Below are 25,361 nucleotides of genomic sequence, written 5' to 3'. Positions count from 1 at the left end.
CTAAGTTCGAAAATAAGAAACATTGTTATTTAATTTAAAATTTTAATTTTAAAAATATTTATTTTTAAATTTTAATGCAAAATATTAAATTAACTTTAAAAACAAAAATACTATGATTAACTTACAAATTCAATTTCTTTAAAAAAAATATTAACATTTTTTTAGAGGAAAAAAATATTAAGATGTTGTATAGAGTTCATCTCTATGACTAAAATTCCCTCAAAAAAAAATCTCTATGACTAAAATAAAATTTTACAAACCTATATTGAATTAATAAGGTACAATAAATTCAGGAACAAATACGTTATAAATTATAAAATCTTACTATGTTAAATTGATTCAAAGCCCCATCGGTGCACCTTTGTCCCTTCACAAAGAGGTGCGCCACAAAAGGTACCTCATTATTAGGTCATGGCTTTTTATTAATTTCCCCAAACATGTCTGCATTTTCAAGCAAAACATTTTCCCCAGTTATAACATTTAGAGCAAGAGCGCAACAATGTAGCTTGTTCCATAAGATCATTATTGTAATTCAGAACAAAACAAGACCACAAGTTCCTCCATGTGGGAAGTTCTCAATATATACTCGTTGCAATGATATTATGGTCGAAAACGGCATCGTTCGTGATATAAATTGTTCTGGCAGACACACTTCTCTAGAGTCTAGACACTAGATTCGTTTCAAAAAGCTTGAAATTATTCGGTCCATTGTTGATTTTGTTGTTGTTGAGAATATCATTAATTTAGTGAGATTATGGGTTTATCGTCAAGAATTTGGTCCCTTTCTGTGACTGATTAATCCTCAAATTGTGACATGATTGATATTAATTCATGATGATAGTTACAGATTTAGACCAAATACTCGAGAATGAATTCAGGAGAGGATTGATAAAGCTAGCTAGCTAGATTAATGTTAATATATTGTAGTATATTGTATAACCAAACCTCTTAATCACTTGAGTTTATTAAGTTAAAAGTCTCAAACCAAAGAAAGATTAGCTTCCATTTTATTAACATTAGAGTTAGAATTAGAAAGATCGATCAATTATCACTTTGAAGAGAATGTGCACGTGTAACCGAACCCACACGTGAATAGTTGTGATCTTTCAATTATATTATATATACGAAGGCCAGGGATAAGAGAAACAAAGAAAGGTGGACTCTGCTCAGCATAGCCATTGCCTTGCTGGAAATGGATTGAGTGCAATAAGAAATCACACGCAACGCATTCATGCAAAATCAGGCTTAGTTTGCAACCGTTTAATGAATATTAATTATACTATTCATATATATCTTAAATACATGTTTTAAATTTAATCTATGGAGACACGATATTAGTCATTCAATCTTTATTTGACAATTACAAATTGCTGATTGCATTGTATGAATGTGTGCTATTGCGGACAGGAAAATCCAGATTCCTTGCTAATTAGTTGCAGTTCACGCATACCAATCAAACATTAAAAAATAAAAAATAAAAAATATACCTTCATAATCATTACTTACGCACATAACGCAAGTCAATATAGGGTATTACCTGGGACGTTGGAAAACCATACCGTGTCATCCTAAAATAGCCTCTAAAAAACAACAAATTAAGCCAATACGGTTTCAACAACCAATCCCAAACATTTCAACCAACAAAACTTACAAAAGCATCGCGCTATATTTACCAAGGAAAACTGTAAATCCCGGACCCTAATTACATCTTCTGATAATAACATAACAACCTTCTACAAAGCCAAATTAATATATGGTACGTGTCAACACACAATTGACCCAATCATTTGCACCATCAATTCCAACCCATATATATATAGTTTTATACACTCTCTCTCTCTTCTCCCACCCAACCCTCATATAATTGTTTCTCACTCTTTAACCTCCTTCAGTTTCCATTTTCCAATCAAAGTCTCTTATTCCTCTTTGTATTAATTTTTTCCTCTTCTCCCTTTTCATTTTCCGGTGGCAATTCAAATCGCACTCTTTGCGTTTGTGCTGATCCACTGTGAATGAAAAAAACAAAACTAAGAGAGAGAAGAGAGAAAAATTACAACAACATTATTATTTATTGTAACTAATTAGCTAATTAATTGGTTATTAAAAATTATAAGGCCATGTTTGGCGAAACCGTTCCGCGACCACAGTTCATGCAATCGGAGCCGAGAATGTCGACGACGGAGGCGCTCACCGACGACGAGTTCACGATGCAAAGCAGTAGCACGGCGTCACCGATGAGCCCTTACTACTACGAGCAGGGAAGGTTAAGCGGCGAAGGCTCGCCAATGACGATGTCACCGTGGAACCAGACAACGAACTCCCCATTCTCCAAACCTCAATGGTCTCAAGAACAAAACAGCGTCCCGCAAAACGCGCTCGTAGGTTCTCTTGTCCGAGAAGAGGGACACATCTATTCGCTTGCTGCTTCCGGCGATCTTCTGTACACCGGTTCCGACAGCAAGAATATTCGTGTCTGGAAGAACCTCGAGGAATATTCCGGGTTCAAATCCAACAGTGGTTTGGTGAAAACCATAATATTGTCTGGTCAGAAGATCTTCACCGGTCACCAAGACGGCAAAATCCGCGTCTGGAAGGTCTCCCCTAAGAACCCTAGCTTACACAAACGTGCCGGCACGTTGCCAACGCTTAAAGACATCTTCAAGAGCTCAATTAAGCCCAGCAACTACGTCGAGGTTCGACATTATTATCTATAATTCTTACACTAACAAAATTTAGTCACGGAGATTACTAATTTTTTATTATTAGCACTGAACATCACATCAATTTTACACGTAAATTGTTTCTTCACTAATGTTAAACTTCTAGGATTCATATATATTTATAATGATGAATTAATTTCAAGTCTAAAATTGCTTTAAAATAACTTTAGATAACTTTGAAAGCCATAAAAAAAATTATGCAAAATTCTATTAGCAACTTGCTTTTATAATTCTCCTAAAAAAACTTGTTTTCTGTTAAACATATTTAAATAAAAATTATATAACGTTAAAATTAATTTTAAATTAGTTTTTATTAATGCTCATCAAAATACAAACTTATTTTTGAATATCCAGCTAGCTATGTACTTAACCATGATGGTCCTACATGAAGAATATTTGTGGTTTAGAAAAAAAATACTCACTAACTCATATTTAAACTAATTTTTATTTATGAAAAAACTTGCATTTATTTATTTTTTCTCTTAAAAACAATAACAGATTATCTAAATGTAATAATGATGTTGTTAATCTTATGAATTACAAGTGACAGTAGTAGCGTTGTGCTTTCAGGTTCGACGACACAAAACGGCGTTATGGATCAGACACTCCGATGCCGTTTCGTGTTTGAGCCTTTCAGCAGACAAAACGTATTTATACTCCGCATCGTGGGACAGGACAATCAAGGTGTGGAGGATTTCAGACTCCAAATGCTTGGAATCAATCCACGCCCACGACGACGCGGTGAACGCCGTCGTGTGCGGGGACGGGGGCGTGATGTTTTCCGGCTCGGCGGACGGCACCGTCAAGGTGTGGCGGCGGGAGCCGCGAGGGAAAGGCCTGAAGCACGCCCCGGTGAAGACTCTGCTGAAGCAGGAGTGCGCGGTGACGGCGCTGGCGATGGACGCGGCGGGGGGGTCGATGGTGTACTGCGGCGCCTCCGACGGACTGGTGAACTTTTGGGAAAGCGACAAGAATTACGCGCACGGTGGGGTTTTGAAGGGCCACAAGCTCGCGGTGCTGTGCCTCACCGCAGCGGGGACGTTAGTGTTCAGCGGTTCCGCGGATAAGACCATATGCGTGTGGAAACGCGAGGGTTTGATTCACACGTGCATGTCGGTTCTCACGGGCCACGACGGTCCGGTGAAGTGCCTCGCCGTGGAGGAGGACCGCAAAGCCGCCGCGAAAGGTGACCGGGAACGGCTTTGGAGTTTGTACAGTGGGAGTTTGGATAAGTCGGTGAAGATTTGGAGTGTTTCCGAATCAATGAATAATGATAATAATAATAACAATAGTAATGATCAGGTGAGGCACCACCGCATGGCATCTGATGCGGACTCGTTGCCTTCTGTATCAGATAGTAGTTTCTCTTCGGGCAGGACCAATGGGAGGAACTGAGAATGGGCCACGTGTCTTTATGAGATGATTGAGCATTTGTGTTTTTTTTTTTTTTTTGTGATTGATTGATTGATTGTGAGAGATTGTGGTCGAAGATGTTTATGAAATTTGATGTAATATAATGTAATTTGTGTATGAATGAACGGATGAGGTAGTTAAAGAAATGACTATATATATGGTTAATGGTTTTCTTGAATAGAAATATCAGATTTTGATGAATTAACATTACCTCCCTTTCTGGCTAAAAAAATTCTCTCTGCCTGCTCAAGACCAGCCATAGTGGTTTCTCTTGTTTCTGTCTGGGATTGAGTAAGATGAAAGAAGACTGAAAAAGTATTTCTTCTATATCCAAAACCACTCTTTATTTTATTATACTCATGTGATTTACATCATTAGATCATTTATTTAATCAAGTTTAACAAAATATTATCTAATAAATTTTAAATTAATCAATTATAATTAAATGTTATCTGATAAATTTTAAATCTATCTAATAAAATAAGTATATCTTTTATCTAATGTTATCTAATAAATCAATTATAATATGATCCAATCATATTTAATAAATTAATTTCATAATTATCTTTTATCTAATATTAAAATAAGTATATCTTTTATCAAAATTACAACAAGCATATCTAATAAAATTTAGAAATATATATATTTATTTTATTTTTTATCTTGATTTTTTTATAGTAAACAAGTTACACAAGAAAAATATTATGCATTTGATAGAAAAAATTATAATTTTTTTATTATTTTTGGTTCATAAAAATCATTTAAATTTAATTAAGGTAATTGGAACAAGTATACCTGCATATTTAAAATTTGAATAAATTAATTATTATCACACATGTATATGCTTTAATCAAGGTAATTATAAATATTTAATTTTTTTATTATAATAAAAGGAAATAAGTATGCAAAACAAATCTTATGCAATTTATTCAAATGTATTTATGTAAAAAATTCCTTTACTATAAAAATTAATTTAATTTATGATATTATTTGGTATGTAATATTTTTGCAATAAAAATATATTTAATAAATTAATATTAAAATATTTATTATATAATTATGTAAAAATGTTATTTAACCTTATTTTATAAAAATTAATTAACAAAATTTTTGAATATAAAGTTATTAACCATAGAAACAAAATATTATTAGTATAAAAATTCAAATATATGATATAAATATTATTCAAAAATAGTATTTATTCACAAAATTATTTAATACAATTTCTAAGTAAAAATGATTTTATAAAAATTCAAATTAAAAAGAAATAATAGATTTTATAATCGTGCGATGCATGGATCCGATAAAATTATTCTGAGTATTTTGTATTTAATTTAATATATATATATATATATATATAATTTTTTAAATATTTAACATAATATTAAATATAATTACATTAAAATTGTGTAAAAAGATTAATTAAATTTTAATTACATATTAATTATATTAAATATAATTAAATTAAATTTTTTATTAGATATACTTATTCTAATCTTGATAAAACATATATTTATTCTAATATTAGATTAACTATAATTACAAGACCAACTTATTAGATATAGTTAGATCATATTATTTTATTAGATAAATTTAAAAGTTTGTTAAATAATATTTTAATAAATTTCATTATATTGAATGTTCTTATATAACGATGTAAATGATATGACATAACATGAATAATACATAAATCATATTAGTATAACTTATTTTCATGCCACATCACAATAACAGCCTTATATTTATAGTGCACATACAAACTCAAAAACAAAAAGATATATTATGTTAGAATATTTTATTTTATTTTATTTGATTAAATACACAATTAATTTGTTCTGACATTTTCAATATGAATCAAATTAATTTTTAGAATAGATTTAAATATGTTGAGTGCAAAATTATAAATATACATCATTTACAATATAATATAATGATATAATTAATATAATTTAAAATTATTGTTTATATTTAACATTTTAAATGAATTAATTTTAAGTGGATGTCCTTAATCATGGCGATGCCGTTAAATTCAAATAATTTGTATGGTTTTACTGTTTAGTGTGAAATTGCTGGGTAACTATTCTTTTCCTTTGCAAAACTTCCTTTTTTAAGTTTTTACTCTATTTTAATAATTAAAAATGTAAAAATTATGAAATATTGTTAGCATACAAACTATTTCAAATTCTAAATAATATATTTTTTAATAAAAGTATTAAAAAATGAAGTTTGACTTTAAGAAAAAGATAAAATTAAAAACATAAAACAATAATAAGATTAAACCTTACTTTTATAAGGCAATAATATCTAAACCAAAAAAATAACGTAATATCATTTTTTCCCCTCCTATACGAATCCTCTCTTTGACTTTTTTGGTTATTTTATATATTTTAATATATATATACTGCAGAAGAATAAAATCTCTAGGTTATTTATAACTTGAATTTTAATTTATCTTATAACTTAAATTTAAATTATAATAACTTATAATTATTTGTTCTATTATATTAATAGTCTAACATGTTTACATAAGATAAGATGATAGTTGCAAAGATCATGTCAATTTTGTTCATCATAAAATTGTGACACAAAAATATAACATCGATCTTATCAAAGTTAACAAACACAAACTTAATCATTAAACAAAAGGTTTAACTTCTTAAGAGAAACAAATATGTTTAACTATATTACTATCATAAGACAGCTAACACACTTAATAATCATAAGACTAAATTTAATAGTTACACTAAGTTGAATTTAAATTTAACAATGGGGAGTGATCATGAGGCCAAAAAATAGTCTAACAACTTGAATTTAAATTTATCTATAAGTTGAATTTAAATTATAACAACTTCCAACTAATTACTCTATCATATTAATAATCTAACAAAAATTTCCTCAACAAAAAAGAAAAAAAATTAAATTATAAAAAAACAAATAAAATCAATAAAAATAAAATGATGGAAACAATAAAATAAAGTAAAGGCTAAAATACAAATTTCCTCCCTTAATTTTTCCAAATCCATAATTTTAGTCTCCTTATTTTTAACTGACATATTCTGTCCGTCACTTTTAAAAAATATGTGATTTTAATTCTCTATTCTTTAATTGATATATTTCATTCCTATTTTTTTTTTAAAATATCTGATTTTAATTCTCTTGGTCAATTTTAGACCTATTGATGGTGTAATTTTTTAATTCTTTTTTAATAAATTAATCTTATTAGTAATTAAATAATTTAAAAAAGTAATTGTTACATGGATAATAAATCAAGTTAACGTTTATAGAGTATACAAATTAACATTAAATTATTAGTCACAAGTATTAAAATTGTGAATTTTTTAAAGAAATAAAATGTTTTAATTAAAAACGAGAGATTAAAATCGTAAACTTTTTAAAAATAAAAAATGAAATGTATCAATTAAAAAATGAGAGGAATAAAAGTATTTATTTAAGAAAATAGTAGGACAAAAATTATATTTTAACCAAAAATAAAATAAAATCTAAAGGTTTTATATGAATACATAGATGAATACTCTTTACAATGGAGTCAAATTGTGAAAACATACTGGAGAGGATCGGAGAAAGTTCTTGGAGCAGGAAGCTCTTATGTTCACTCAATAAAAGATTAATGATTAAAAATTTTAAAATAGGAATTATTGAATGCTCGAAATAATTATTTACCTTTAATTTGAATGTGTTGTAATTAACTTTGCATCAATATATATATATATATATATATATATATATATATATATATATATATATATATATATATATATATATATATATATATATATATATATATAAATCAACGTAATTCAATATTAAACTAACAAAAGGATTTTTAATTTAGTTAAATGAAATCATAAACTTAAATCAATATTACCTTAAATCCTCATATAATTGTTAATGAAATAAAAATACTATTTTATTATAAATCTGAGTAAATTATCAACAGATAAGGTAATATCAATTATTATTCTTTAAGATGATATTATTATTTACAATAAGTTATATTAAAATTGTGATAATAAAAAAAGTTACTACGATTATAAAATATTTTTCATAAAATTTAATAAATAAATTGCTAAAAAAATTAATAAATTGTTATCTTATCATACAAAATCGAGATCTATTTAAGATTTAAAATTTTAATTTATTAATTAATTGGTTTAATCAGAATATATACTTATTATAAACACTGTAATTACTACAATTACATATGATGTGTGTTTATTTAATAATTAAAAAAAATTAGGTGAAAAATGAAATAATATGGTGAAGACATGTGACATTTGTATATGTGATAAAACTTCCTTTTATAATATATTAGATGGTATTGTCCACGCGATACACGGTTTTATTAAGTATGTAGTGAATTTTTTGTATATATAAAGTAGGTTGACAATGTTGTTAATTTATTATATTACTTGAAAAAGATCTAAAGCTAATTCAAAATTTTGTAATAAAAAAACTCATTTATAAATAAAAATCATAGAAGATAATCAGATTGTTTATTTTATAATACGACTATAAATTTAAATTTCACAATGTCACTTTCTTGAAGTATTTTTTTTCTATAGACAAATTAAACTATATAAAAAATGAGACGAAACCAATAAAAATTAATTTTAACTAAAAGAACTCACATATTGTTCCATTAAAATATTTTTTTATGGAGTTATTTAATTTTTACGTCATGTAAAAAGATATTAGAAATAAAATTAAGCGAATGAATTAAACAATATAAACATAAGAACACATTTAAATAATTAAATATAAGCTTAATGTCAGATATAACATTCATTTGTATTAAATTTGATATGATATTGAAATATTTTATATTTGGGAGAGACTTTTTTTCCTTCTTAAATGGCCAGGACAAAGGGACCCAGAAACAAATTAACTATTCTTAAAAGAGTAAATAGTTATATCTATATGCATCCTCCACGAAGGAGTTTTTAGCGAAATCAATGTCTGAGAGACCCTTTCTATATTTTGTAAAACAAATTATAATTAAAATTAAAAATAAAAAAATAGAAATTTAATATTTTTCTATAAACAACAAATTAACGTTTTCATTATAAGTTTATTAAAAGTTATTTGAAACCTATTGTCTTTTCATGTATTAAATAATATAAATAAATTATCAAATACTATTTTTTTAAAGACACATGTGAAAAAATAGACAATTAAGAATACATTCATCTATTGCCACACATTCAAATCAAACCCATAAATATGTAGTACTAAATTATTATTTATTGAAATGTATGTTTAAAAGAAGTGCAAACAATATATTTTTTCTAACGCACATTATTATTTATTGAAATGTATTAAAAATTACCAAATTACGAAAAAAAATCATTAAATAACAAGTGAAACTTACAAATGTTTGTGATTTATATTAAATTTTAATCAATAATAAAGAATATGTTTAAAAGAATACATTAAATCTCAATTAAAAAAGAAGAATAATACATTAAAAATGTATTCGTAGTATTTTTATTAGATAAACAAGTGTGTCTTACGTGAAGCAAAAGATTTGTTGTTTGAAATATAATTTAAAATAACATGTGGTAAATTTTAATAAATAAATAAAACTAGTAGTATTATCTTTTGTAATATTCAACGAATCCGAGTCTATAAGAAATTTGGTAAGATGTCTGTATTTCTTAATTAACCCCTTAAATTTGCATGCCATATGATTTCACGAGATATAATTCAAAGTTCAAACAGAGGATCCGTGTAAACATTCTCTAAAGAGTTGTTAGATGATTAATTAATGGTGCGTGGGTTACGTGGGTATATATACGTTAGACGCTAATTAGTCTGTTTCTAATATGCGCGATCATTTGAAGGTAATTGAATTTTATTTGGTTTCGTGGGGTGGAAGGGATTAAAAAATATTTTTAAGGCTGAAAAAGAAGGTTATGCGCATTTTGTTCTAGTCATGGGAAACTCCATGTGACGCTCTGGATATGTCCTGCAACTGGAGCATTTGAAAAGTGAATTTTGTCTCTTCATTTTTTAGGTCTGACAGAGATTTAAACTCGACTTTCTGTGCAATTATTTGAATTTAAATTGTGGGAGATCTCTTTTTATTGTGGATCTTATCTTCTTATGCTTTAAATGTCTCAATAATGATTAGCGTGCTTGCTCATAGACCAAGTTCTAAGAGCTGTTAAAAAATTGACCCAATATTTGATAAAGTCGGTTTAGAACTGTGGATTTAATACACATATATCTCGAGTCTAAAATAAGGAGGGTACACAAGCCTTCCCTCTTCGGTCAAAGAGGTGAATGAGGCTTAAAAGTACAAAAAATAATGTATTTAACATATAGCTCAATATAAAATTAGAATGATACATAATCTCGAGTCAAAGAAGCGAACCAGATTCAGAAGAAGACGAATAAAAAGAACATAAAAGTTGATTTATTCACTAAGTGCCTAGTAAAAATGTGAACCATGATTACAAAAATTGCTAAGTTAAAATATTATTGAAGATATATGTCACTTTATGACCAGCATTATTGATTAAAATATTATTTACTCTAAAGTCGATCGAATATACATTTTACAAGAAAGTATACCAATCTTCTACCATTATGTAATGACTAATTAGTCCATACCCTAGAAGGATAAAACATAATCTTAATTAGTCATTCGCTATACATGATTTGTCCATATATGAGACACTCGCAATCCAACTTTGAGAGATTGATGCTTTAGAATTCTTTCATTCATTCTTTTTATTGTATATTTTTTTCAAGTGTCTTCTCAAGTCATCATTGTCAGATTTTGAGTCATGTTTCATTGATTTGCATTTTGTCATCATTGGAGTTTTTATTTGCTTTGAACTTTTCAACCTATCTTCCTTATTATTTTGCTTGGATTCTTCTTTAAGAATAGCTCCAACAACGTCATTAAAAAAATATATGACGATCAATTGATCATACGAATTTGGTAAACCTTGATGATGTTGTTATTTGTTATGCTAATGATTAATTGATCATATGAATTTGGTAAACTTTGAAGTAAAAGTTTAGCACACTCATTTTCTACTATTTTGAAATGTGATATTGTAAGTTGAGAAAATAATAATGTATTTAGATTGTTTTAGGTGATTTGTTACTGACATGGATTCACTCTTTCAAAGAGTACAAATTGATTAGAATATGGTGTCAAATTACTCCACCTCATACAAATTGATTAGAATATCTCAAATTTCGTTTGTAGATTTCTTTCGACCAACTCTTAAAATTGAACCTATCATTGCTGGGTACAATTTTTTTTTTGGTCAGCAAACAATATATTATCATTAAATAGGGTATAAGAAATACCCATCCATATACAAGTAAGAAGACTATGGCAACTATGGCAAATGTGAGGTGTATAAAATGTATTCTTAGGAGCTTTGAGGTGGTCTCCGGCTTGAAGATTATTTTCATAAAAGTAAATTCACAACAATTGGTGTGGGGAAGTGGACTTTAAGTTAAGAGCGGCGGCTTTCTTGAATCGTGGCTTGATATAAGTGCCTTTTGTCTATCTAGGATTTCTCATAGGGACAAATCCTAGGAATGAAGCTATGTGGGAACCGGTGATGCGGAAGTTGAAGTCCTTAAGTTGTCGGTGTGGAGGCAAAAAAACATTATCCGATCCATTGGGGGAAGGATTTGCCTCATCAACTCGGTTCTATCATCCTTACCACTTTCCCACCTTTCGTTCTTTAAGATGCCAAAAAAAGGTGATATGCTTGCAAAGGAACTTCTTATGGGGTGAAGTGGGACACTATGTGCCTATCGAAACATCAAGGGGGGTTGGGAATAAAAAATATCGTTCATTTCAACCAAGCTCTCCTTGGTAAATGGAGGTGGAGGTTGATCTCGGGTGGTGAGGACTTGTGGTGCAAAGTTTTGAAATCAAACTATGGAAAAGAATCATGTGGAAAGTTTTGCAGGAGATCATATAGGGATTCAATGTGGTGGCGAGATTCAGGCCTTACTTGTGGTGAAAATGTGGGTTTGATAACCTCTGTGGGTGGAAAGTTGGGTATGGAGATGCCGTGGAATTCTGGAACCATATTTGGGTCGGGGTTCTATGCTTAAAACAACAATTCCCCCGCTTATATTTGGTTTCAGAGAAGAAGTGTTCGAGTGGTAGATTTCTTTAGGGAGATGCAGGTGTGGAAGTTAAGTTGGAGATGGGGACTGTTCGAGTGGGAGATTTCTTTACTAACCAATTTTTTGCATGGTATTCAAGCGACGCCATTACAATAGATTGTGAAGGATGCTGGAATGTGGAAAGGGGATCCAACAAGGCTTTATACTGTGAAATCAGCATATAGAACCTTGTTGTTGAAGATCAATTCCCATCATATTGAGGTGAATTCTGAGTTTGTGGATTTGATCTGGAAACAACAGGTGTCGTCTAAAGCTAGGTTCTTGTGCTGGAACATCATGTATGGTGTCCTCTAAAACCCAACTCACAAAGATACTTTAAGTTCCAACAAAATATTCTTCCCACCATGGTTACCACATATTTAAGAATGTAATTATCTAAATATTAAATAACCATAACAATAATTCTCCTATCTCCCAAATTAACAACATTATCCTCCATCGTTCTTCACTTTTCATTAGTGATATTTACATGTCTATCTTTAATTACATCTAAACAACTTTTTTTTAAAAAAAATTGTCCTTATCTTTAATTTTCACAAGAGAAAATTACTTTTATGATATATTGGAATAATGATCAGTGTGTGAATCAGTATAGCAGGCTAGTTTTTTTTTTAATAATTAAAAAAAAACGAATCACTAATGGACATACTTAAATATCAAGTCTTAGCTGGAACTTTTCTAAATATACACTTTCAAAGTATAATATGCTTTATTACTCGTAATAACAATAATTCTTTTTTTTTTATGGGAAAGATCAAACGATGCTGCAATTGATCTTGAGTTCTTGACATCTCCGCATATGGACATGTTATTGGTTCTAATGATTACCACTATTGAGTAAAAAAAAAAAACAAGCAAAATAGTATCAAGCATCTAAAAAAATGAAAAAAAGAAACTAAACATTACATAGAAAATCCTGAACAACTATGCAAAACACTACAACTACAAGCAAGTATGGAAAGATTTTCATTAAATAAAAAAACTTACAACACCCCTTTTTAAATATTAAATAAATAAATAAATACACCTCACACAGAAATAGAAACCATGAGTTATACAAATATATATATAAGAGAAGAGAGAAAGAAAATGGGGTGTTATAAAATTCTTACTAAAACATCCTTACGTATACCTTTAAAGGACAAAGACAAACACGTTTGATTGTCTTCCTATGTCAGATTTCAACATTCATTTGGCATTCACTAACATGAAACTACCATTGGGCATTGAGCAAAGAACCATCTATCGATTTTACACAAAATGTTGCTTGAAATGTGAATATAACACGGACAAAATTAATAGATACTGTAATGGCAAAAATATAGAAGCAAACTAATTGTAAAGGACTTGAGTACCCTTGTATTCAAAATTAATATATTTTCTTCAAGCAAGAAGAAAATACGGTGTACGTAAAAAAAAAAAAAAAATTACGGTGAACAATCAATTTGGGGATTTCCCTTTAGATCCAAGACAAAATAGAGCAAAGAGAAGCATCCCCTGTCAAATGAATTTTTGCTATTAAAAAAATGGTGAGTTAGGAATTACAAGGCTGCAGAACCCCCCCTCCAAATTACAAACCAATTTTTTTTTTTTTTAATGAGAATGCTAACATAATGACTTCTTAATTCTTACTAATTTCCACCAGGTGCTGTGCTTGTCTGAAAGTTTCTATAAGCGTACGAGAGAGTTCCACGTTTCAAATGGATAACTGATACTATGCAGCTCACAAACAGAACTATATTGCCAACAATAGATCCTCTAGCTAGCCCAAAGAGCCGAAACAATGATCAATGTGATAGTCTACGGGAATGATTTATTGTACCTTTTGGTGGAGTGTGCGACTTCAAACCACTTAAATGGCCACTTGTGTTGCCAACTGAATTGATGTCTAAACCCATAGGACGAACTGGATTACCCCCTTCCAACACTCTCAGGATCTACAATCACATTAAAAAAAACAAAAAAAACTTTCTCAATATATTAAAAAGGAAATTTGTCAGTTATGCAACCAGCTTCTCAATTATGCAAATCATACCTTTGACATTGGGGGTCTTGCATCAGGATCCACACGTAGACACAACGAAACAGCCCGTGCCATGGCTTGCAACTGAAGATTAAATTCCACTGACTCCTTAGAATCAAAGCATGGTTTGAGAGAACGAACGTTTTGTAAGATATGACCGGGCTCTAACATGCGTATGGGATGAAACCATTCAGAAAGATACGAGTGTCCATTGAACTGTTCCAACTCGCTAATTCTTCGACCTGTTATTAACTCTAATAATACAATTCCAAATGCATATACATCTACTTTATATGTAAGGTTTCCAGCGTCAAGATACTCCGGTGCAAGATACCTAGTTTATGTAAGGTAACCTTGATTAGAATCAAAACTATGATGTCCAATATCTTAATGATAAAGCAGGAAAAATACCCTGAAGTTCCTATAACGCGATCTTCAGTATCTATATTCCATTCTGAGTGCCATCTAGCAAGCCCAAAATCAGCCACCTATACGAAAGGTAATTGGTAAATGAATAGATTTAACAGCAGTTATTTATTTGTGTTTGATCTGTGAACCATTATCGTTAAAAATTGAACAATTGCAAAAAAAAAAAATAATTGGAAGTCAACCTTTGGCGAAAAAAATGCAGAAGGGCAAGTAAGTTACCATAGGTTCAAAGTCATGTGTTACGAGAATATTTTTGGGTCGAAGGTCTCTGTGCGCTATACACCCAACTCTACAATCTTCATGAAGGTAGCGTAAGCCTCGTGCAGTTCCAATTGCTATCTTTAAGCGTGAGTTCCAATCCAAAGGCATACTCTCATCTCCTGTTAATCAAGCATTGAACTACGTAACTCTCATAGGATTGTTGGATAGAACATTCAAATACTAATTAAAAAGCCAAAAAAAGAGAGAGGGATCTGAATAAGTATTTGAAATAAAGAAAGTTAGTAAATACCATATAAGTAGAGGTCCAAGGATCCGTTGCATATGTACTCATAGACTAATATCCTCAAATTGCTCTCTATACAAAATCCTATCAACAGCACAACATTTCTGTGTTGTGCACAGCTCAAAACCCGAACTTCCCTGCAGAAATCAAGATCTGCTTGAGAACCACCAAACTTCAACTGTTTCACCGCAACAACCTGACCATCTTTGAGTATTCCCTGGTGGACCACACCAAATCTACCTTCAGCCAAAAAATTCTCATCCGAGAACATATCAGTAGCTTCCTCTAGCTCTTTGTAAGAAAACCGTTTTGGAGGCTTTCCAAATACTGGTGCTTTATTCTTACACTGTGAGCATAAGGGAGGAGGTATAGAGGTAGTTCTGCCCAAAGGAACTGAGTTATTATCTCTGATGCCCAAGTTGGGGACATAACTTCTACTTTGAGCTTGGTCAAACCCAAGTTCATTTGTCCATATCTCTTGATCACAACGTATAAAATTCTCAAGTAAAGTTTTCGAAGTTGGGGATTTAGTTCTTTGGATAACACTGTTGTTTTTAGTTTTCTGAAACTTGTCTACAATATTGTGGTTTTGAGGAATCCAAAATATAGTCTTGTTATCACTGGCCACAGATGATGCTGGACGTGTCCATGAAGGGGGAGGGCTATCTCTTTCAAGATCAAAGTATAATGGTGGCTGGACATGAAAATCTTTTGTTGGTTCGTTGATTGATTCGTCTGTTCTTTTCTCAGGGCCCTGACCCTCGTACAGAGGGTTTTGTTCATAGACTAGGAAAAGAGAAGTTGTCGAGTCAGAACTTGACACTGAATTTACTCCTATGTTTCTTGTAACAGAAGTACCTGCTTCTTCAGGGCTACCCACTGGGGTAGAATGCTTCAATCTTCTGCCTTTTAGCTTTGCAATTTCTATACCTGGTGAAGAGTTAGCAGAGAAAAAAGGAGTTTGAAGTTCATTGGAAGACCGTAAGTTAAGCCTGAGGATTTTTGCCTGTGAACCATTCATCACCACTATGCTACAGTTGAGTTCATCCGTGCAATGCTTTACCTCTTGCTTTAATTTCCTGTTTCAGCAACGTAAGGTATTCATCAACAAATTTCTCATATATTTATCATTTGGCATTTGGCAATGCAGCTCCGAAAAATTCCGCTTGTTTCTAATAGGATTGTTTTTTTTTTTTATTGGAAGATATGTGATGCAGTTGTTCAATCAAATCCTAATAAGGGCAATGTCCATTCGAATCTCAAATATAATTTCCAAACGTTTACAAATATGTTATCCGCTTTATTAATTAAAATGTTAACTTCGTACCAAAAAAAATAATTAAAATGTTAACTGGACCTAGCAAAGAATTAAGTGGGAAAAGAATGCAATAGGTTGCTTTTTTTGTTTACCGGTTGGTAATACTAATTGGTTAGACAATAGTTGGAGGCTATTCAATGCATATATCAATTGAATGATTAACCTCATGCAATTGGGTAATATAAAGTTCTCAATCTCAAGTATGTCTAATGAGCCTGGATCTAGTTTCTTTGTTGTTCTTTTTCAAGCTACCCCTGTATTGTCCATCTAAAACAACGTCGCATAACATTTGTGTTAATATTTAATCGTGAACCCACTCCATAAAAATTATGAAAACAATATCGTTTCGAATGAACAATTTAAAAAGGGACAATAAAGAAGTCAATTCATTAATCAGAGTAATACTAAAACACAAAGTCAATGCTATGTAGATAAATTGCAGAAGAGGTCACCCAGTAAACTAATTAGGTAGCCCACAACTATCATCATATTCATTAATTTTTAAATGACACATAAATAAATATTATTAATATTTTTCTTGAATTAAAAAATTTGAATACGTGTATTTAGTTTAGTGGAGGTATGAAGTATGAACACTTAATAATCTTCGACTTGTAATAATTTCTCGTCACCCACCCACCAACGTGTTATGCAAAGCTAATTGACTCATCGACGGGGCATGCATAGAAGAAATGAGAAAACATTTACAATCAACTAAAGAAACTAATAATAGCTCAGAAAAAAAGAAATACTTTTTTCATGTTTAATTACTTGTCCAGTATGACCCAATGGGAACCGCTCCATCTAGCTTCAGCCGCCACAGCACCACTGGGAGTACCCGTGACCACCTTAATCTTCACCCTAACCTGGATTTTAGGAATAATAGAAAAAGTCAATTCAGCAAATATACTATGTCATACCTTGATATATAGTAGCCGTTTTACTATGTCATTTGAACAAATGCATTCTCAAGAAAAAGTAGGAATGGCAATGTATAGAATTTGAGAGAACACGTATTCATATCTCACACTTTAGGAAAAGATTTGCCCTCGTAATCATACGTAGCTTCGCTTAAGATTATAAATTTATAATTTTAGTGCCCACACCCATTTCTAATGTGTATCTATATACTCTTATATTTGTTATATACACTTTAATCAAATAAAATATTTTCATGTGTTTTTTGTCTTGAAAACTAGTGATACAAACTAAATATTATTTTAATATTCAAATTTATTATGAAAAAATAGTAACAAGTGTAACATCTAACTCAATAAAATATAACTCAATAAAATACATACCAAAAGATCTTTCAAATCCTAATCATAAATTATAATAAAAAGTGTGTATCAAACCTATGTGATGGACAAGAAAACCTATTCGTCGTGAGTGTTTTTTTTATTCAGTTGCCGTTTCTAGTGAAATTCATCCCTTCTTACGTATTCAACATCCAATTTTTATCCCATGTAATGAATAAACAATCCATTTTCTTTGTGAAAATTCATTTGCAATTGCAGCTTGAGTTTCTTGATTTTAGGTCTTCTTTGCAATGCAAAATAGACTTCTAATCTTTTTTAAATTTGGAGTGAGAACACCAATATATTCCTCCATTTCCGTGAGAAATTGGTTGTGACATCGAAACAAGTAGTCAAGCCACCCGCAACTAACTAATCTTGTTGCTCATAATTTAGATATTTATCATCAATTTCTTCATGTTCATGCTGCGATACTTTCTAGCGATTGCATCGCCTCTAATATACTTATTGAGCTTCAAACCTCTCGAGTTTTTGCTGGCACTTGCTGCTACCACATTAAAAAGTTTTCTTCAACGAGATTAATGGAGTTTGGTGTTGAGAGAATTGACATCTTGAATATTCAAGTCTAGGAACCATGGTGAGCTTATAGCTCCAATACCGAAGTGGATATTAGGGGTGTAGCATGAGGAAAAGTAAAAATCAATGAAAGAAATTTGAAAGCAAAAAAGAAAAATACTCTTCATCTATTTGTGTTCACAAAATTAGATGTATAGAGAGATATTATAATCATGAGTGTACGTAGTCTGACACAGTAAAACTAACTACAACCAACTCTTTCCCCTTAACACAGTATATAAATATAAAATTTCTTTTCCCTTTTCCTCTACCATACATAGACAAGCATGTTTAAAAAATTCAGCAAAAAAAAAAAAAAGCATTGTTTAAAATATTTAGTCTACGAATCCATGTGCATGTCCAATTATTGATAAATCATGACCTCTATTATAAAGACAAGATTTCAAAAGCATATACGAATCGAACAAACTAAGTCAAGCTGGTACAACTTTGAAGAGATCAGAAACTTCCTCAACTCTGACAAGTTACTGAAAAGCAAAATTGAGGGCACATACATTATCTTTTTTGGTGAATATATATATATATATATATATATATATATATATATATATATATATATATATATATATATATATATATAACACATTTTAAATGATTGATGTAAAAAGGACAAAAATTGTTAGCAAAAATTATTGATATAGAATTGACACAAAATATATAATAGTATATAAATAATTGGCACAATAATTTGGCATACTTTGATTCTATATCTGTTCGCGTTTAAATAGAGAAGATAGATATAACGAAAATTAAATGAAAATATAAAATATTTACTGATTATTTTTAGAGAAGTAAAATGGAAGAATTTTTTAAACTTTTTTTAAAAAAGTAAATATTTTTTATATCCTAAAAATAATAAATAATTTTATATTAATAAAAATAAAATAGTAAATATTTAATTTTTTTATTTAAATTTAATTTTTATAATTAGTATAAAAGTAATACAATTTATACATTTCTAGTTATTGTTCTACTTATCTAAATAAACAGAAAAAGAATATATTTCTTCCATTCTTATTTGTATTCAACTAATTAAATATAATAAGTCTTCTCTATTATATTTTTCTTTAATTTATATTTCTTTTTCCCTTGTTTGTTTAAATATTTTTAGTTGTAATGCAAACATAGCATTAATGCTTGAAATATACGTCTCCGTCCCCGAAAGAAAGAGAATGAGACAAAAACGACAGCGTGAATATGGTCATAAAGTCACACAAGGGTTTTTTAAAAAACGGAAAAAATAATTTATAAACAACAAATTCATCAATCCTGTCAAAAACAAAAAAAAAAAATCATCAAGTAAAAAACCAGGTGGAAAACTCAGTCCTTTTCGTCTCACTATACGTTAAGAACTGAGGCAACAACTTGAAAGAGAAAGGTGGTGGAAAGTACCAGTTACAGAGCGGGTACGGGTTTGCGGTTTATGCGAGTGCATATAATTCGTCAATTTTAACATCAACATTATAGTTATATCTGATATACAGAAAATCGGGTACAGGCAGCTACACCGTAAGTACTCAGTAGTAAATCATATATAGTTTTATTTTTCTGTAATTCAGATAAATCAAATTAAACTTCAAAGTTACCTCGATTTGATTGTGCAGCTGAAGCACCATCTGAGCACAGGACTCGGAGATATCGGAAATTTGCTCCGGCAACTTTCCCGCCGGTCCGTTCGTACAGTCTCCGGCCAGTCTCGAAAAATTCCAGAACCTTCTGCCTGCAGATAGAAACAATCCACATCCACACACATATATAATTAGTTCAAACTCTAAGCCAATTCAACTTATAAGAATTATAACAAAACTTAAATACTACAATTTGACAGCTATTTTTTCAGTGTTGTTCTCAGATCAGAGTTAGAATTTTACTACACGAATTATTGAGATGAAAATCTAATTCTAATTAGAGAATAATAATAATACTGAAATCACACAAATACCTGCATGTAACTGACTTTAATTTTGCGATTAAAGTTGAATAGAATTTAACGGAATTGAGATTTACGGAGAGAGAGAGATAAAGACAGAGGTACCGGTTTTGTGAGAAGAGTAAACGGCGAGGAGCGTGATGGAGTCGGTGGAGTGAGCGACATGAGTGAGAGCCCAGGCTAATGCGGTGTTGGAGATGACCTTCTCGGCCTTGACGGCAACGAGAACCTTGTTGGAGACGGTGGCGGTGGCGGTGGCGCTGTGCCTGGCGCTTCTAGAACCCACGCTTTCGTCTCTTAGCATTGGTACTTAGTTGAGTGTGAAAAGGTTTGGTTTGGATCGGGTGCGTGGGTTCACGTATGATGCATTGCGTTGCGTGTGAGTGTGTGAGCTTGATCGTTGTTGCATTATTTTGTGGACTTAATTTGAAGCCCCCATGTCTCCAACTGGCAATTCCTAACCCTGGTTTGGTTATCCTAACCACAGTTTCCAATTATCATTCCTCCTTAGTTATTGCTTGGGAGGGGAGGGGCCTGCTGAGGCTGCTGATGTCTGACGTAGCACAAAGGAAATTCAAATTCTAGGCCACTAAATATAAATGTCAAATAAATCGTGTCTATATAAAACAACAAAGAAATAAATCATGTCATGTAAAATGTTATAATATAAAAATGTATAGTTTTTTTAGGTGAAAAATATATACTTATAATTAAGTTTAAGTTTCGATCGAAAATTAATCTCCAATTTAAAATCAAAATTACGGTAATATTAAATAATATATATATATATATATATATATATATATATATATATATATATTTGTAATTATTTTTTTTTTATTTACGGGACAACAAGTATTCCGCTCCTTGAAGTAATTAGAATTATCATGAATAATATTTTTTTTCTAATTTTTTTTTTTACCACGGTAACAAAAATTGAACTTAAAACGTTTACAAACTATTCAAATTCCTTATCATGCACTATATATGTCCATGTTAATAGGCTATTTCTTCCGAGTATTTTAACACACATTCTAATTAATTATTTTAATTATTTAAAATTAATTCTATTTGATTTTTTCTCACTCTAAAGTCTAAACCAAACCGACATTGAGTTTATGAAATTAATTAATTTTTTAATTATTTATTTCACATTAATTTTTAAAACACAATGCCAAGTCCGTTTAAATATTAATTTACTGTAAAGTTGGTATGTAAGTTAAGTTGGGTCCATTTTTATGAAGGGAATTACTAGTCTCATATCTTAAGTTGCTAACTTGACATATTGGTACTCAGGTTTGACTTATACTACATACAGCAAAGATGACAAAATTTAATTTTGATGGAAACAAATTGATTTAGTGTTTATATTAGCAACTTTAACATGCTAAATGAATCTATTTTTATGTATAACTAGTATTTTTAGTCTAAGTATTTTATAAAATAAATATTTATCTATATGCCATTAATTTTATAAAAAAATATTTTTAATAAAAAACTATATTATAATTATATATTAATTTATAATATAAAAATGCCATATTAAACTCTCAGATCATCTAAAAAAACTTTCAGATCAAAATAAGCCGTTATGGATGTACTTTTTCAAGCTCCCAATAAGAACGTGCTTAATGGGTCTTGAGCTTAAGATTTTTTTATGTTGGAGGTTTTAGGGGAAGAATTTTCAAGAATTCTTCTTTTTTCAACAAATATTTTTTTTTAATATAAGTGAGGGAAAATAGAGGTTCTGAGTTTTTTTATGTGTGAAAGTAAAATCCAAAAAACTCAAATAAATTTCTATCACAACAAAAAATGAAAAAAAGTCATTGCATGTATTAAAAAACCCAAAAAAATAATTCAAGAATAAAAAATGAATTCTTCCATAATAATAAGTAACCCCCATAATTAATTTAACAAAAAATTAAAATCAACTCTATTATTAATTTAACCATTAATTATATTTTATTAACTGAGTAATAATTTAAAGATTCCAGGTTCGATTTTAAGAATTCAAAGACTGAAGTAAAACAAGGTTTTTCTTTGTGTAACTAAAATTAAAGTCTGAAAGAGACAAAGACTATATAGTTTATAAGTTTTAAGAATATATATCAGCATCTAACGATGAGTAGTTTTTTTGGTGGACAAATGAAGTAATGATACGAAAATTCGTTTCATTCCAATGAATGCATATCAACGCACCATAAGAGTTAGATCAGTTAATTAAGTTGCTTCCGTTGCTAACTGAACCGGAAAATTATATATATGGCCATACATGGCACAACATGTTATTGATATGAGTAAAAGTGAGTTTAATTTATTAAATAGTCTAAAATTTGAGCTTCATGGATGAATGAAAAACAAACATAATTTAAAAGTGTACATACCTAGATCAGATAGAGTTGTGATACGAAGACTTTTTCCCTGTGACTTTGAAAAGTATATTAAACTTTATACTTCACTTCAATGTTCTGGATTAGATCGTCTCCGTTACGAGAAAGTCTTTTCTAGAACAGAAAGAAAAATTAATCCATTAACGATAATCGGTCAGATTATATAATGAAAATTATCATGCACAGCAGAGTTAATAAATACTCCGCATTAATTTATGGTGAAAAAAAAAACAAAATGGCCTTACTAGCTTAAAGACTCGTTGGGTGGATACTTGCTCAAGGACAAGTGAGGCACAACGGGGCATGATGGCTGTGACAGTAGTATCAACAAAGATTTTGGCAATATTACATAAGTGTGTGGATTAATTATGTGAACTGCTCTAATTTAACTAAATATTTTGAGTTTAAATTTTAGATATTTAATTATATTAAATGTTGGAAAGAAAGACTTAGTATTCACAATAGTTTTATTCGAGTATGATTATTTTTTTATAGAAGTAAAAGATATTTGTGATTTATATAAAAATGACATTTAGATCACTTTGTAGATTAATTCTTGAATTATTTGGTAACTTTTAATTAGTTCAATGAACTATTTTTTTTTTTCAATTACGTTGTTATCACAATTCTTGATATTTTAAGCGAGGATGTCGAGTTTATTTATGGACTTTCTATTGAGGTTGAAGAAGTAAATATTAATGTGGAAGTATAAAATCAACAAACTGAAAATGATCGAAGAGATGTCGAATGATTGTGAAAGTGCAAAGGGCAACCGCTATAAGCCCTCCTCCTATGGTTAATAAGGAAGACTCTGATACATCTGCAACATACGATTCTAAAGAACTAAGTAGTCCAAACAACACTAATGATGAATATAAAGGGAGAGCAAGACGTGTGTCAGTGTCACCTTCATTCAATGAAGGAGGACAATATGGTTATATGCATTACGGGATTAGAATGGAGTACAATGGTTTGAAGAGTACGGATTCTCTGCAATGGATTAGAACAGTGTTTAGAGTAATAAAAAATTTATTGATTAATCTTAACTTTAAATCATACACCTAATTATATCAAATTTATTTTCTATATTATTCATAAATGTACCAATCAGCATTTTAATAATAAACTTTTATATGGAATGAATTTGGTGTCATTAGGCATACAATTTAAGATTAAGATTGACCAATATAAAGATTTTACTGCTTCAAATACTGCTGTATAATATACTGCTGAGAATCTACACTCCGATTTGAAGAGCTAAAAGAATGTTGTGAAGGAATATTACAATTAAAATATTCCATGGCAAGTAAATTAAGTGGGTAAAGAATGATAAGGTTAGAACTAAAACAAAATGCCAAGAAAATGAATGCTGAGAAATATATTATGAGTGGAATGAAGTAGGTGTTAATTAAGAAACTTTCATAAAATATCAAAATTTGGCCTACTCTCTTACCTACATGCAATATTAAGGCGTACTTAAAAAGGAACTTGCATGTGCATATTGGTGAAACCTATTATATTTATGGCTTCGAAAGAAGTAAGGGAAGTGATTGAAGGGAGTATAACGAAACAATAGGGGCATATTTAGAATTATACAAATGAGCTTATAAGGAGCAACCTAAGGGTAAAAAATAAAGAATGACTGTATCTTCGTTCATATATATAGTTCCAAAGGCTTTTATGTAAGTTTGGATGAATATAAAAAAGAGTTTAAGGTTGGATGTAGGCCATTTATTGGCGTAGATGGTTGGATTTCGAAAGGTTATTATAATGGGCAGTTACCCTTTACAATTGGACAAGATACCAATAATCAAATATAAGCAGATGCATGTCATTGTTGATGTTGAGAATAAGGACACATGGAAGTGATTTACGAGTCTGCTACGTACAAGAGGACTAAGGTGAACATAATCAACTAATGAAATTTATGTTTGACATGCAAAAAGATACAATATCTAACTCCTTTTTATTAAGTCTGACAAGTGACAAGAAGGGACGGATCCAAGAACTATTAAAGGGACTGGATTTTTTATTTCATTTTAATTATTTAATTAAATATCTAGCTAACTTCTATTAAATAAATATTTAATAAATAATGATTTTTATAAAATTATTTTTTAATTTTACACATAAAATTAAAATTATTTTTATTTTAAATGATACAAAAGAAAAAGAAAGAAATACATGTTTTTATAATTCCTATAATTCATTTTTAAGTTTTGAAAGATTTTTTGTCTCACAACACAATAACAATCAAATAGGATTCACAATAATAATCTCACAATAAAAAAAATCATCAAATATAATAATAACTATAAATCATTTAATTTTATAACTATAATTTAATATATATATATATATATATATATATATATATATATATATATATATATATATAGTTAATAATAATTATTGTCAATAGGTAAATGTGACATATAATAATACAAAATTATAATTAGTAGCAATATATTATTAAAAATATTAGTATATAATCAGTAGTGTATATTATTTTATTTCAGTGGATGTAATATATTTATTATTAATTATTATTATATAT

The 25,361-nt window shown here is 29.7% G+C and overlaps 2 protein-coding genes across 3 annotated transcripts; one reads left to right on the top strand and one right to left on the bottom strand.

Annotated features, from left to right (window-relative positions):
• Window positions 1-1,842: 1,842 nt before the first annotated feature.
• LOC114392821 (protein JINGUBANG-like) lies at window positions 1,843-4,279 on the top strand. Its single transcript, XM_028354047.1, has 2 exons — window positions 1,843-2,693; window positions 3,291-4,279. Exons 1-2 carry the CDS (start codon window positions 2,118-2,120, stop codon window positions 4,113-4,115), a joined length of 1,401 nt encoding a protein of 466 aa, XP_028209848.1. The 5' UTR covers window positions 1,843-2,117; the 3' UTR covers window positions 4,116-4,279.
• A 9,362-nt stretch (window positions 4,280-13,641) lies between these two features.
• Window positions 13,642-20,831, bottom strand: LOC114394129 (inactive protein kinase SELMODRAFT_444075-like). Of its 2 annotated transcripts, XM_028355721.1 has the most exons (9): window positions 20,520-20,831; window positions 20,071-20,204; window positions 17,364-17,458; window positions 16,133-16,353; window positions 15,281-16,060; window positions 14,989-15,149; window positions 14,752-14,828; window positions 14,353-14,674; window positions 13,642-14,254 (listed from the first exon to the last, which is right to left on the bottom strand). In XM_028355721.1, the coding sequence occupies exons 1-9, from the start codon at window positions 20,716-20,718 to the stop codon at window positions 14,105-14,107; spliced, it is 2,139 nt and encodes a 712-aa protein (XP_028211522.1). In that variant the 5' UTR covers window positions 20,719-20,831; the 3' UTR covers window positions 13,642-14,104. The 2 variants fall into 2 exon arrangements, with proteins under 2 accessions (XP_028211522.1, XP_028211521.1); XM_028355720.1 differs by having other exon boundaries at window positions 15,281-16,353.
• Window positions 20,832-25,361: the final 4,530 nt, after the last annotated feature.

Source organism: Glycine soja, chromosome 17 (assembly GCF_004193775.1).
Source record: "Glycine soja cultivar W05 chromosome 17, ASM419377v2, whole genome shotgun sequence".
Lineage (NCBI taxonomy): Eukaryota > Viridiplantae > Streptophyta > Magnoliopsida > Fabales > Fabaceae > Glycine > Glycine soja.
This window is presented reverse-complemented; position numbering and strand designations above follow the sequence as displayed.